Source organism: Perca fluviatilis, chromosome 18 (assembly GCF_010015445.1).
Source record: "Perca fluviatilis chromosome 18, GENO_Pfluv_1.0, whole genome shotgun sequence".
Classification (NCBI taxonomy): Eukaryota; Metazoa; Chordata; class Actinopteri; order Perciformes; family Percidae; genus Perca; species Perca fluviatilis.
Window position 1 is genome coordinate 15120971 of NC_053129.1, and position 14019 is coordinate 15134989.

Below are 14019 nucleotides of genomic sequence, written 5' to 3' on the forward strand. Positions count from 1 at the left end.
CTAGCATACAGTGGCTGGTTCAAATTCTACTGTAATGGAAGTGCTACTCTTTATGCATGACTAGCAGTGGAGTGATATGAAGCGTTTTTGGTTGTCCAGTCTTGTCTGTCACCTAATAAATTCATGTTGTGTGCTGAGCCCGGCCTCTGGCCTAAGCCAAAATTTGTGGGGGGGGAAGGAGGTGTGTTTTTTAATTATTTTTTTTAGGGGGAGATATTTTTTTTTTGGGGGGGGTTTTAAAAAGGAAAAAAAAAGGGTTTTTTTTTTAAGTTTTTTGTTTTAATAGCGTAGTCACATGAAGGAAAATGCTCCCACTGTTAATATCTCAGTCTTCCTAATGCGGGTGCTTGTAAAACACGCTCACCCCAAGCACTTTCACCATCATCAAGTGCAGACGTCAGTCAGTTGGTATTCAACACAGTGTCAAACGTTTGTTCACAAGTTCAGAATCAGTTCAGTAATATTTACTCACAAAAAAAAAAAAAAAAAAAATTAAAAAAAATAAACCGGTCTCACAGATTGCAGCCCTGTCTGCAGAACATGGTGGTCAGTCTTATTTGTTAGTTAAAGTGGATTCACACACACACGTTGATGGATGGGACTAGTGAGGGGAACTATGCCAGCGTTAGTCTTCCTGTGGTTTACCTGAGCTCGGAGTGATGGCTGAATTAGACCGCTGCGTCTGAGTCTACCTGCCTATGTGTTGTAAAAGGAATTTGCAGCGACAGGCTAGCTAGCATTCAGCACTACCTGTTAGATAAGAGGATTTCATAGATGTCTCCTATACCAAACTTTACATTAATAAAAATACACCTGAATTCTCTTTATGTACAACAGAAAAGAAAACATTTTCACCTGCATATTCAAGAGTCATTTTAATATTAGGTATAGATCTTTTAGTATTAGAAATATCACTATTTTCTGAAATGAGGATCTTTGAACTAATGTAATAATGATCATTTACCCCATAAATCATTGAAGTACAATATTTACATATAATACAGAGCCCATTTAATCTGAAACAATATTAAAATAAATGTTCAATAGATACAAAGGTATTTTTTTTTCTTTTTTTTTTTAAATTCTATTTATATTTCAACCTTGTCAAGGAGTCCTTACACACTCCAAAAATGTAAAGCCATTCTCCTCTAACAAACTATTAAGTGCAAACAATTTTTTTTTCCATATAAAAAAACCTATGATTGCAGCATCCAGCGTTGAGACAGAGGGCAAGAACAAGCCGTTTCCCAAAGTGCTTCCAAAACGGTCTTCAAAATATTTTGCCTGTGTTCCACCACCATGAATTCAAAATGGGGAGTAGGGGGTGGGGGGAGGGAAACAAAAGAAACAATAATGAAAGAAAATCTGTGCAAATACACTTTAAAGTGTGATACCAATGCTTTTTTTTAAATATTTGTAAAGGAAGTAAAAAGCTCCAGCTTCTCTTGAACAGGTGTCGCAGGCTGGGGCTGCACAAGAGATCGCCCAGGAAGTGAAAAATGGGGCTATACTTCTTCTCCAAAACAATCCCTCCTCTTATTCCCTTTAATCAGTGAATACATTTGAAGGAACAAAATAAAAAGGAAAGATTTCCGAATTAAACTCATACAAAAAGGTTAGGTTGAGGCATCACCACATTGCTTATAGCATGTCTAGTCTTTGAAGATCTACAGGCACAAAGGATTGGGTACTAGAGGTTATTTTCAGACTCGACACGACTTGATATGACCATAGATGGAACAATGAGCCAGTCAATCCCTCCCACAAACCTGGACGATTTAAAGCTTGCTATCATACTTCCCAATAGCACCCTTTTTTTTTCTTCTTTTTTTTTTCTCCCCATGCCCAGACAAAAGGGCGTCAAGTTTCTAACCATGGCTTGGCCAACATCTGTTCTCTAAACACAAGCAGTAACACAAAGAGAGCGTCTGGGTGGTTGTAGTGACGAGAATGAAGGTGACACTGGAGGCCGTTGTGTGTGTGTGACAGTGTGTGAAGAAGCGCTGCAGGGCCTCGGCCTTGGTCATCCCCCGTCTCTGTTGCATGGAGCTGTCATTAGCAGCGCCAGCACTGGGGCTATACTACTGTTCCACTGGGGGAGTTGGCTGGGTTGTTTTGAGATGATAGCAAACCCTGTGGAGAGACAGATAACACACGTTGATAACAAACAACAGTGTTACTTACAATGCATTAAAAGAGGCGGAATAGTGAGGCCATGAGGTTTACTGTCGGAGATCAAGTGCTATTAACCATCTAACTGCCGAGGGTTTAGTGTAAATCTTTGCATGAAACCAAAGCCTTTTTGGCTGCACACAGTGGGATTAATGGCTTCTGAGTGCAGCGCGAAAATGCCTACACCGCAAACAACGTAAGTTAAGGGGTGTCACATGACAGTATCCTCGAGAGGCCTGTCACTCACCACTTTCCCAGGCCTAGCCCATGTGCAAACGAAACCCTCCTGACAGGCTGTTACCAGACAGTCCTCCAGGAAGATTAACACAGTGAGTCTCTCGTGAGCGATCTTCTTGCACACCAGCGGCTCGAGCAGCGGCACGTCCTCCATGCGCGGGCACAGCGCAGTGCCCAGAGTCTTCGCTGCTTCCGCTTTTGCCGTCCGTGTTGAGCTAAGCTGGTTGAGCTTGTCGCTGCTCTTGCTGCTGATGTGACCCATGCTGTGGTTTCGCTTGTGGTCCTTCTCGTGGCGCTCCTTGCGCGAGTCATGCAACGACAGAGTTGCAAACTTGCTGACGCCAGTGGCGATGAAGGCGCTGTCAATGATGCTGTTGCCCTTAGTGGTGGTGGTGGTGGGGGTGGGGGTGGAGGTGGCGGTAGTACTGCTGTTGCTGCCTGTGTGACTGTTGGGGGTGCTGCCCCCTGTCGGGTTGGAGGAGTGTGGCAAGCTGTTCGACCGAGGCAGGGTGCTGGGGAGGGAGTTCACTGGGTTGCCACTGGTGCTACTATTGCTCACATTGTCTTTACCATTGGTACCACTGGGATTAGCGGGGGATACAGCAGTAGTAGTAGTAGTAGTTGTTGTAGTAGTAGTAGTCGTAGTAGTAGTCGTTTGTCCAGTGGCTGGAGGGCTTGTGGCACTCATAACATTAGTGTGAGTCCTAGTGCGGGACAAAGGGAGGTGAGGGAAGAGAATGTCCTCAGTCAGGTCCCACAGACACATCTGGGTATCCTGGCCCACTGAGCCAAATCTGTAGGTCACGCTAACGGGCCTACTGTCTGTAGAGTTTCTCTTAGAAAGCCGAGAATGAGCGCTGTTGGCTCTGTCTCGGCCCGCACCAAAGTGAATCTGCTCATGGAATTCCTCATCGCTACCACTGAACTCTGCAGGGGGGTCACCATCCTCCACGCTGGTGGTGCAGTGGTCAAATGCCACCACGCTCACCCACGACTTGTGACCATGCCCCCGTGCAATCACTCTGCAGTCTGAAAATGACCACACCGTCACCAGGTCGTCCTCCCCTCCGGCCACAATGTAGCGTCCATCTGGGCTCCAGCACACACACAGTAAGCCACCAAAGTAGCTCTTCATCGTTCCGTGGAGCTCTGCAGCGTCGAAGCCAAACACCCGCAGGAAGCCGTCCTGGCTCGCGCAGGCCAGAAACTTTCCATCCGGGGAGAAGGCAAACTCGTTGAGCGCCCCTTCACCCACCGTCCAGCGCAGCAACGGGTTGCGAGCCGACTTGCTCTTGCAGGTATGCACAGCATAGTTTTCACCCTGCTTTAGGAGCTGGTAGTGAGGTGCCGTGGTGCCACACGTGTTTTCCACATTGTACAAATACATGCTGCCACTGGAGTGAGCCACCAGAAACAAGCTCTCTGAACCAGGAACCCATCGTACACACGTAACTCGTGACTTGTCTATAAGTCTCTGGGGCGGGGGAGAAGGACAAAGACACAGAGAAAGAGAAAAAAAACAAAGACACTGGTCAGCTAGTTGTTCCATTATTGTACTTACAGTGGACAACTGACACTAAACATTGATAGTATGATTTAAGTTTCGGCCTAAGCATCAGAACATCAGACACTGACTGGAACCCACCTCTTCATTGAAGAGTTTGCTAGTTTCCTTCTTTATTGGGTCGATGAGTTGCACCTGGCCTGCGGAGAAGCCCACCAGCAGGGACACACTCTCTGCTGTTGCTGTGATGGGGTTGAAGTCGTGACACGTGGGCTGCGTTCCTTTGTATATCCTCTTGTCTATAGGCTTACTAAGATCGGCAGCCTAGAACAATGAGAAATACAGGCAAATTAGTTTTAAAAAGCTGTTTTTAGGGTCGCCCGTTTTGACACTGCTTTGAAAGGACAAGCAGCCGTGATTGTGATAGACACTTTGTTGGCTACTATTTTACTTTTAAGGTGACCTAATACTTTAATCCACAACTCAGCGCTTATGTTTATCTCAGAGCCTTTCTCCAACAATTTCTTGTATAGGAAGATTGACATAATGTATTTGAGCTTCAGTCGCAGCATAGAACATTAAGGCCTTTTGAATTACATTGTTTATTTTTATTTATTTTTTTACACACCACCAGGGGACAACTTATCCCAGATCAGAATGCCAGAAATTGGATCAATTTGACCAAGAGTCTACAGAAAAATACCACTTTTAAAACTTAAAATCTCTAAATACTTGCTGGGGACAAATATCTTAAGAGAATTGTTGGCTGCTATGTACTCTTTGTTGGCGTCTAAAGTGCCAACCCAATGTTCCTGGTGCATGATGATAATGAATTCTGACACATGGAAAGTCATTATCCAAAAATAGAGAGGAAGACCAGCCCAGCGTGACCACATAGGTTAACTGTTTAGTTAGTCTTCGTACAGGCGGTTGACAACACAACTCAATTCAAAGCAAATATGACACGGTGAAGATTTATTGAAATGAAAATGTGATATACAAGTCACCTTTTTTCCCATACCATATGACGAGTTTGAATCCTGTAAGCTTCAATAGAATGACTACAGTCATTATCACCAATCATATCAAAACTGACCCTATTTAACACTGAAAAATAGTCATTATTGTTAAAAAAATAAATAAATAAATGATAAGGAAAGAAGAGACAATTAGCTAAACCTGTAATAGGTCTAAAAGGAAAATGATAACTTAGACCTGATCAACAGAGCTGCTGACCTGGCAAAGATGTATCTGGCATTGGACCAGTCAAAATGTGATATTTGTAAAGGCTTTATGCTTTATTGCTGCAACTCTCTTGTGATCTATTTTAATGCATTAAAAAGGAGGCAGAGAGAAAGCGCAGTGGATGTAATAAAAAAGCTGCCAGTATTGTCAAAGTGACGCTGCTCTAAGTAAAATAAGGATATTTGACTTTAACATTTCCAGTGCTACAATGATAAGCTTTCCCTATTGGCTACCAAAATATTTTACACAATAATGAGACTTAAAAAAGACATCTTAAAAAAAAGTTTTTAATTAATTATTTTAATCCAACACAAGCTGGGTCTAGACTACTGGCTGTACGGCAGTAGAATTTTTAAGGTCAACTCAGTGAGGGAACTCTTACAATTCAGAATTAGAGGCAAGATATTCATCATTAAAATAAATGAAAGAATAGACGGGCTGATTGAATAGGTATGCAGTGTTTTCCCACCTATTGAGATAAGTGAGTGGGCCACACACTAATGTCACCAACTTGTCCAGTAATCGCCATCAACAATCAGGCAGCATGACCTCTTATACTTCTATCGTCCTTCTCTGACTTTCATCCAACAGCTATAACAGTCTCCTTGTTTTCTGTGTGCTATGTTAGAGACCATGCCAACTCATTATTCAACTTCGAGTGTACCTGTAGACATTTTACCTGACTTATTGTCAACGGACCAATTTCAAATATTGCAAGGGAGAATGTGTAAAGAAGATGCTGTCACAGTGAGTACTTTAAATCAAGAGCTGCAGGGAAGAGGCCCTCATTACAATTTGGACCCAACGCCAAAACCTCACCATGGTAAACCACGGTTTCTATTGCATGGAAAAACTATTTTGATTTGAATTAATTATGCCGGCATTCCAATGTATTTGGGGTTGTAAATAGCACGACACAACTCAAATGAAAAACGTTTTATTCGAAGGTGAACCCATATTTTACCATGTACACTAGCTGCTACCAAAATTAAATCAATATACAGTAAGTCTTAGTACAACTTGAGGTGCAGAACTGGTTGTGTTTGAGACAAGCCAATTTTAGTTAATAAAGGTTTGTTGCTATAAAGGCTGTTGTATTATGGGATTGTCCGAGAATTTTTTAATTGACAGATATATCCAGTAGTCATACAGTCATTACCAGGTGTCTGCATAAAACAAAACTGGAATAACACCTATTACTGCTTTTAAAAGCTGCATATTTCTCCATATTCCATAGTCATATACTCTGTTTACCCTGTCTTTGACTGAGTTGAGTCTACAGAGAAAAATACTACTTCCTCTAATGGTTTTTGCTGTGCTGTGAGATTGTGAGAGACCACTGAAAGCATCTGGATTGGAGAAATAAGAGTTTTGTAGGGAGGCTAGGCTGCTGTTAGATTGCGTATTCTGTAGCTGCCTCAGGGACAACCACATCATCAGCACGATCACCACTGTCACAGTCACCATTCAACAAGACCAAAGTGGCTTGCTGCAATGACATCATCACTGTGTGCAACCAAACATTGGATCATATTACATCACATCCAAACCCTGACAGTAGAGTGCACACATCATTACATCACGAATAACAAACACCCCTCACCATCACTCCAACTGCTTACAATGTGAACACTTAACTTAGTTCCGTAATAGAAACACCAAAGTTGACCCTGCTGGTGAGCACTGTTGACAACTTGCCACCCCATATATTAGCTTTACCATGTAAAGAACGAGGAAAAACAAACGTAAGACATGACGAGCCTTTTCTCACTTTATCCAGTTCACTGGGAATGTGCATGTCAGTTTATCACTGACTCAGAAAAAAAAAATTAAAAAACAAAACAACTGGCGGACTCTGAAGCGCACACAAGTCTCAACGAGGAAAAAACAACTCTGTGGCGATGTTAGCCAAGAATGCTAATTAGCTCCTAACTTAGCTAGGTCCGCTACATGGCCTTGTCTTGACAACCTGCGCACTTCAATGACAGAAGCTAAGAGAGTTGACAGCCAGGGTGCAACACGTTTGGAGATGCCAAATCAATGGGGTGCTCCTGGACAGCGCGGGGCTTCGATGCTGCAGTCAATATTGTTTACCTTTCTCACGCCTTTGTAGATATAAAAGTACAGTTCCCGGCCCACATTGAAACAGATCCTGTCGCCGTTGCCGGACTGGTCGTTTACATTGACGAAGGAGACCTTGACGGGATTGGAGCCCTGCGAGTTGAAAGGCACCCTGTTCGGGCGGCTGTATTCGGAGTGAGTGAGGAGTTTGTAGACGCCTTCTCGTGTAGTGAATTGAGTTTTAATTTCGTTCATCTCCTTCCCTCCTCCCTCCGCCGCCATCTTGGAAATTGGCGTTCATCCTTGTCCGATCCCCGGATGTATCGACAGCGCATGCGTTGGACCGTTGAAGTCCTGCAGCCATGCGTACAGGGAAGTATGTCATGTGAGACAAAACTAGAAGGTTGGGGTTCTAATATATCCTTATATATCCTTTCAACCAACCACGGTTGAAACCAAACCAACTGGTTGGTTGAAACTTGTATACTGTATATGGCTGGACCCTGTATGGTCAATGTGCTAAAGTGTAGAAACCGGCCTGAAACCCAATAACCCGCATCTAATAGACTTATAATGTATCATTCTAGACTAGGCTACTGATTATGTATCATTTATACATGATACACCTTAGGCAAATTGCAGTTGTATTGCCGTTTCTCATTAAAACAGCTGCAATCATGTAATAAGATCATAGACTGTTAATATACATATTATTCTGTTGTTTCCTGTAACCTTGTATAAAACCCTGGCCAGAAACTCATTCTGGTCAGAGAGAATCCTGCTGCTTGTGAGCTTCTGGTGAGCTTCTTTCTCCACTGCGCAATGAATAAAACTCATCTGAAGTTGGATATGTTTATATTTACTGATATTGTGTAGGCCTATTTCTCTTTACCCAGGGATGAAGCTCCAAAAAGTTGCCATCCTTTGTAACAAAATACAGAAAAACAATAGTTTAGTAGACTAGCTAAAAATAAAGAAATCCACGTGGACACAAATGATGCAAAGCTTCTCTTAGATGGGACCCAGACTGAAATTGAAACCTATATAATTACTGTAATGAAATTGTTAAAATGAGGATATCTGATCATGGATATATCAGAAAATATACCGCAACCATCCAGGTCTGAATTTCAGGAACATATACCTTTCTGTATCAGTGCCCAATTCACACATGCATGGACTTACCTTCTTCTAGCAAACTATTTAAGCTATGGGGAAACTGGCTCGCTGCTTCAGAAAATACAGTTACAGTGATTGGGACAGTTCTCTATCTTTCTTAATTACATGGACAGTCAGCTTTTAGTAGTGTCTGCCATAAAGATGCAAACATTTGGATTACATAACAGATCTGCAAGTGTAATACACTGCCATCCTCTGGTCAGCTGAAGTCATTAACACCCACACTGAACCAGAGAATTCTGTTCTGTTTTACACCAGCTTGTATTAACTATGTAGTCCCACATTTGAAAGCCTCTGTGTACGAGTTGTTGATGGTATATTGCAAGGTTTAATTTTTTTGAGCTGCTGTAACAAGGGAATTCCCCCAGTGTGGGATTAATAAAGTCTATCTTATCTTCTTTTATCTCATGAGGGGTGAGGGCAGACAAACTACAGTATGCAAGAGAGCCTGCACCTTTTTCCCTTCTTTCCCTTCTTTCTCTCTTTTCCCTTCTCTTTTTGCAATTGTGCCAAAAAACTCTGAAACATCGTCATTTTCGAGTAAGATGGCAGTCTGTTTGCAAAGTCCATCCGGTGATAAAGGCCACAGTACGTGGCTGAAAGCTCTAAACATTTTGTTTGTGAACCTTGTGCTAAGAATTTTTTGTCAAACAGCTCAAATTTATTCATATTAATTATGTTTTAAAATATGACATAAACTCATGTACACCCCTAATCTTGCACGCCAAAAAAAGAAATGGGCCTGCTGTCTATAGGAATCGTGTGTGTGTGTGTGTGGCCATCCCTGACAGCAGCTGATAGCAGAAGCACTGCACAGCTGTGATGCTTACAGGGGGGGGCTAAGAGCCAGACAAGCTATCAGGAAAACTCTCAGTGTGAGTGACAGGCACTCCTTGTGACTGTGGAGCCCTATAAGGGCACATCAACTTTAGGGTTCTGGTGTCGCAATCGCCATCCCCCCCTTCTAGGCCTTTCTTCAACACCCCCCTTAATGTAGCTATAGTATCTTCTGGACGCTTCTGAATGGGAGCTTCCAGAAACCACCCCTTAAGTATAAAAAGACACCAGCATGTCGTGGGGTCTGCATAGAGTCACTTGAACACACCAAGAGAGATTTACTGCCCACGGGAGCCGCAGCGAAGCACACATTTGGAACTCCTCAAGAAGAGAAAGACCAGCTCAGTGGTAAATTTGACTATCCTCAAGAAGCGACTGTAGGAAAAGATTCTATTCAAGGTAAGACTGGAACACCTACAATTTAATACAGCTATGTTTTTGAGCATTGCAACTAAGATAAAAAAAACAGCAAGAATACATGCTACACATTACAATACATAAAAAATAAGCAAATAACTGATTGAATTACATATAAAGTTATAAAATATAAAGTTAAAGTCAGTTATTTGAAGTGTGGCAGAATAGCCCCTTTATCATTACTACCCTAGTGAGACTGTAACATACAAGGAACACATGGCAAGCAGGGTGACCCTGAGTGTAAGAGCAATGGCGGATGAGCAGGAAAACCGGGTGGCACAAAGAGCAGATACAGCAGTTTCACATGTTGGTACAGAAAAATATCCAAAAAAACATTACAGTTCTACAGGCAGTGTTTGAATGTAATGGACTCACATAAATGCCAACTTTTGTATGGCCTACTTCAATCATAAATATACATAAATTAATGAAGAGATGTTACTAAAAGGCAGTTCTAAATGCAATGCCTCACTCGTGAAAAACAATAATAGATCATTACTGCTCCAAGTTAGAAAACAGATTTAGTTTTTCTTCCATCTTTGGATTTCTAGCTGCTATTCCTTCCTTTTAACATAAAGGTGTTGAATGACACGAAGCCTTTGGGGGTGGGGGAAAAGCATCAGAACTCCTCCCATTCAGCAAATGGCAAGTCTTTGATTGACAGAAGGAACATGTGTTCATAGGCCAGCAGCCACCCTTCTCATGCCATGAGGCATGGCTTTAACATGGGGGAGAAAGAGATTTAAAATATAACAGCAGGAAATCATTTCCAAGATAAATAACTTTTATTTAGAGCAAATTAGCACATTTAAACACAAAATTAGGATAGTACAAGACAAACCTTTATTTATTTCCAGAGGGGAAATTCTGGTGTTGCCATGCACACACATTATGAATCCAGAATAACATAATATTATATGTGCTTTCCTTCAGATGCCTGCCGCTGGAAACGTTATGGAGGAGGAGGCTGAGACCTTTGCCTTCCAGGCTGAGATTGCTCAGCTTATGTCCCTGATCATCAACACCTTCTACTCAAACAAAGAGATCTTCCTTAGGGAGCTCATCTCCAACTCTTCAGATGTAAGTAAAATCAGCACTTTATCATACAAGTTCCTTTGTTGTTGTTTTTTAAATGTTTAAATGAAAGCGGCCCTCACATATGCAAACTTCACTATTTTAACAAGCGTATCCCTTTTACAGCCTTGATTTGCAAAAGCCGAAACGAAGTCTGAGTTGAATTGGTACTCGGCATGACCAAGGCTGATCTGATCAACAATCTGGGCACAATCGCCAAGTCTGGCACCAAGGCTTTCATGGAGGCTCTGCAGGCTGGAGCCGACATCTCCATGATCGGTCAGTTTGGTGTGGGTTTCTACTCTGCCTACCTCGTGGCTGAGAAGGTGACAGTCATAACCAAGCACAATGATGACGAGCAGTACATTTGGGAGTCTGCAGCCGGAGGCTCTTTCACAGTCAAACCTGACACCGGTAAGTTCCCTTATTGATGTAATATAACATTCAATAATTAGCAAAATATATATAATTTGACTCAAACCAGACACTGCTCTCATCATTGATGTTATTGCTACTTTTAGGAGAGTCCATTGGCAGAGGCACACGTGTAATCCTTCACCTCAAAGAAGATCAGACCGAATACTGTGAGGAGAAGCGCGTCAAGGAAGTTGTGAAGAAGCACTCACAGTTCATTGGCTACCCTATTACACTTTATGTAAGGTCGAAATTCCATTACTGATAGGAATTTTCAGTCTTAAAACCTGATAATAACCAATGAAATTGACACACACACACACACACACAAATTCCTAAACCACCGCTCTTTCCATATATTCAAGGTGGAGAAGACAAGGGAGAAGGAAGTGGAATATGAACAGGGAGAAAAGGAAGAGGAAGTTGATAAAGATGCTGCTGAGAAGGACAAACCTAAGATTGAGGACGTGGGCTCCGACGAGGACGAGGACACAAAGGATGGCAAGAACAAGAGGAAGAAGAAGGTCAAGGAAAAGTACATTGATGCCCAGGAGCTGAACAAAACCAAGCCAATCTGGACCCGTAACCCTGACGACATCACCAATGAGGAGTATGGAGAGTTCTACAAGAGTCTCACCAACGACTGGGAGGACCACCTGGCTGTCAAGGTAAGCCTAGTCTACAGACGATAAACATGCGGAGAAATGCCACCTTACTACCATTTTTGCAAATGCTATCGTTGCCTAATGTGATGTGTTTTTAAGCTAATTAATTCATACTTTATTCTTGTCTGTTGCAGCATTTCTCAGTGGAAGGTCAGCTGGAGTTCCGTGCCTTGCTCTTCGTACCCAGAAGGGCTTCATTCGACCTCTTTGAGAACAAGAAGAAGAAGAACAACATCAAGCTGTACGTGCGCAGGGTCTTCATCATGGACAACTGCGATGAGCTCATCCCCGAGTACCTCAGTGAGTAACATATATTACTAATCACTCACATACAGTTTCTTAGTCTGATCTTTCTAAGATATTAATGGCTTTAAAAAAAATATGCCTTCTAGCTCTCATTAGTTGTAATCGTCAGGAGGATTATTGTGTTTTTAATAAATTAAGTTTGTCTGGCTTTGGAAGGCTAAGTAGTGTTTTTCTTCTCTTTTCAGATTTCATCAAGGGTGTGGTGGACTCTGAGGATCTGCCCCTGAACATCTCCAGAGAGATGCTGCAGCAGAGCAAGATCCTGAAAGTCATCCGCAAAAACCTGGTCAAGAAGTGCCTGGATCTCTTCACCGAACTCGCCGAGGACAAGGACAACTACAAAAAGTGCTATGAGCAGTTCTCCAAGAACATCAAGGTAGGTCTTTAACTCAAATCCTTTAGAAAGAAAATCTGAATTTCACGTCTAAGGTGAAATATTAGTAACATAACATCAATGACATAATTCCCTGTTTTAGCTCGGCATCCATGAAGACTCTCAGAACAGGAAGAAGCTGTCTGAGCTGCTGCGCTACTACACTTCATCCTCTGGAGATGAGATGGTGTCCCTGAAAGAGTATGTGGGACGCATGAAGGACAACCAGAAACACATCTACTACATCACAGGTTAGCTATTAAACATCCCTTCTTTTCTTTTTATAATTTTGCTGCAAAGTTTTCTCAAAAGGTATTTAGTAATAAGTGTATTGATTCAATGAATTGACATTAACTTTCACAGGTGAGACCAAAGACCAGGTGGCGAACTCTGCCTTCGTGGAGCGCCTTCGCAAAGCCGGCCTTGAGGTCATCTACATGATCGAGCCCATCGATGAGTACTGTGTCCAGCAGCTGAAGGAGTATGATGGCAAGAACCTGGTCTCAGTGACCAAGGAAGGCCTGGAGCTGCCCGAGGATGAGGACGAGCTGAAGAAGCAGGAGGAGCTCAAAAATAAATTTGAAAACATTTGCAAGATCATGAAGGACATCCTCGACAAGAAGATTGAGAAGGTAAAGGAAATGGCAGAAAAATGATCTAATCGCTTCAAATCTTGCAGCACAATTGTGCTAATATAGTATGGCCGTTTTTGTTTGATCACGACACCAATACATTTCATTATTGACAGGTCTCAGTCTCCAATCGCCTGGTCTCTTCCCCCTGCTGCATCGTCACCAGCACCTACGGCTGGACGGCCAACATGGAGAGGATCATGAAGTCCCAGGCCCTGAGAGATAACTCCACTATGGGCTACATGACAGCTAAGAAGCACCTTGAGATCAACCCTCTGCATCCAATCATTGAGACCTTGAGGGTGAAGGCAGAGGCTGACAAGAACGATAAGGCAGTGAAGGACCTGGTCATCCTCCTCTTCGAGACTGCCCTGCTGTCTTCAGGATTCACACTGGAGGACCCCCAGACACATGCCAATCGCATTTACAGAATGATCAAGCTTGGTCTCGGTACGTTTTTTCCTTCATGACAACTGACATTACAGGAATTAGTCTGCTAATAATAGGCTACATTAATAAGTGGCGTTGGTTGCTAATGAATGCATTTTCTTTCACAGGCATTGATGATGATGATTCTGCAGTTGAGGACCTCATTCAGCCTGCTGATGAAGATATGCCAGTCTTGGAAGGAGATGATGACACATCAAGAATGGAGGAAGTTGACTAAAATACTTAGAAAAGTCTTTCCTGCTTATTTGATTATTTTTGTAATTATATTGCTTTCTTAGACATGTCACTCTAACACAACTCTCATTTCTGAAACAGTATTAACTAGTCAATACAAGTTAATTCATGGAATGAATGTGGGCCACAGTGTGGCTTAGTCTACATTGTATCAGCTGCTTATACAACTACTGACAACCATTAAGAGTAATATAAAGTCACTAGGAATTTGACTTATGT

At 42.4% G+C, this 14019-nt stretch overlaps 2 protein-coding genes across 4 annotated transcripts; one reads left to right on the top strand and one right to left on the bottom strand.

The window, feature by feature from the left end:
• Nucleotides 1–858: 858 nt before the first annotated feature.
• wdr20b (WD repeat domain 20b) lies at nucleotides 859–7523 on the bottom strand. 3 transcript variants are annotated; one of them, XM_039782226.1, is made up of 4 exons: nucleotides 7253–7523; nucleotides 4055–4237; nucleotides 2420–3883; nucleotides 859–2133 (listed from the first exon to the last, which is right to left on the bottom strand). In XM_039782226.1, the coding sequence occupies exons 1-4, from the start codon at nucleotides 7499–7501 to the stop codon at nucleotides 2077–2079; spliced, it is 1953 nt and encodes a 650-aa protein (XP_039638160.1). In that variant the 5' UTR covers nucleotides 7502–7523; the 3' UTR covers nucleotides 859–2076. The 3 variants fall into 3 exon arrangements, with proteins under 3 accessions (XP_039638160.1, XP_039638161.1, XP_039638163.1); XM_039782227.1 differs by lacking the exon at nucleotides 7253–7523 and having other exon boundaries at nucleotides 2420–3873; nucleotides 4055–4175; XM_039782229.1 differs by lacking the exon at nucleotides 859–2133 and having other exon boundaries at nucleotides 3597–3873.
• Nucleotides 7524–9346: 1823 nt separating this feature from the next.
• Nucleotides 9347–13890, top strand: hsp90aa1.1 (heat shock protein 90, alpha (cytosolic), class A member 1, tandem duplicate 1). Its single transcript, XM_039782225.1, is given in 11 exon segments — nucleotides 9347–9634; nucleotides 10586–10769; nucleotides 10853–11140; nucleotides 11248–11381; nucleotides 11506–11808; nucleotides 11940–12105; nucleotides 12297–12487; nucleotides 12588–12735; nucleotides 12848–13116; nucleotides 13233–13566; nucleotides 13674–13890. Coding segments are annotated over 10 exon segments (2127 nt in total). The 5' UTR covers nucleotides 9347–9634; the 3' UTR covers nucleotides 13784–13890.
• The last annotated feature ends 129 nt before the right edge of the window (nucleotides 13891–14019 follow it).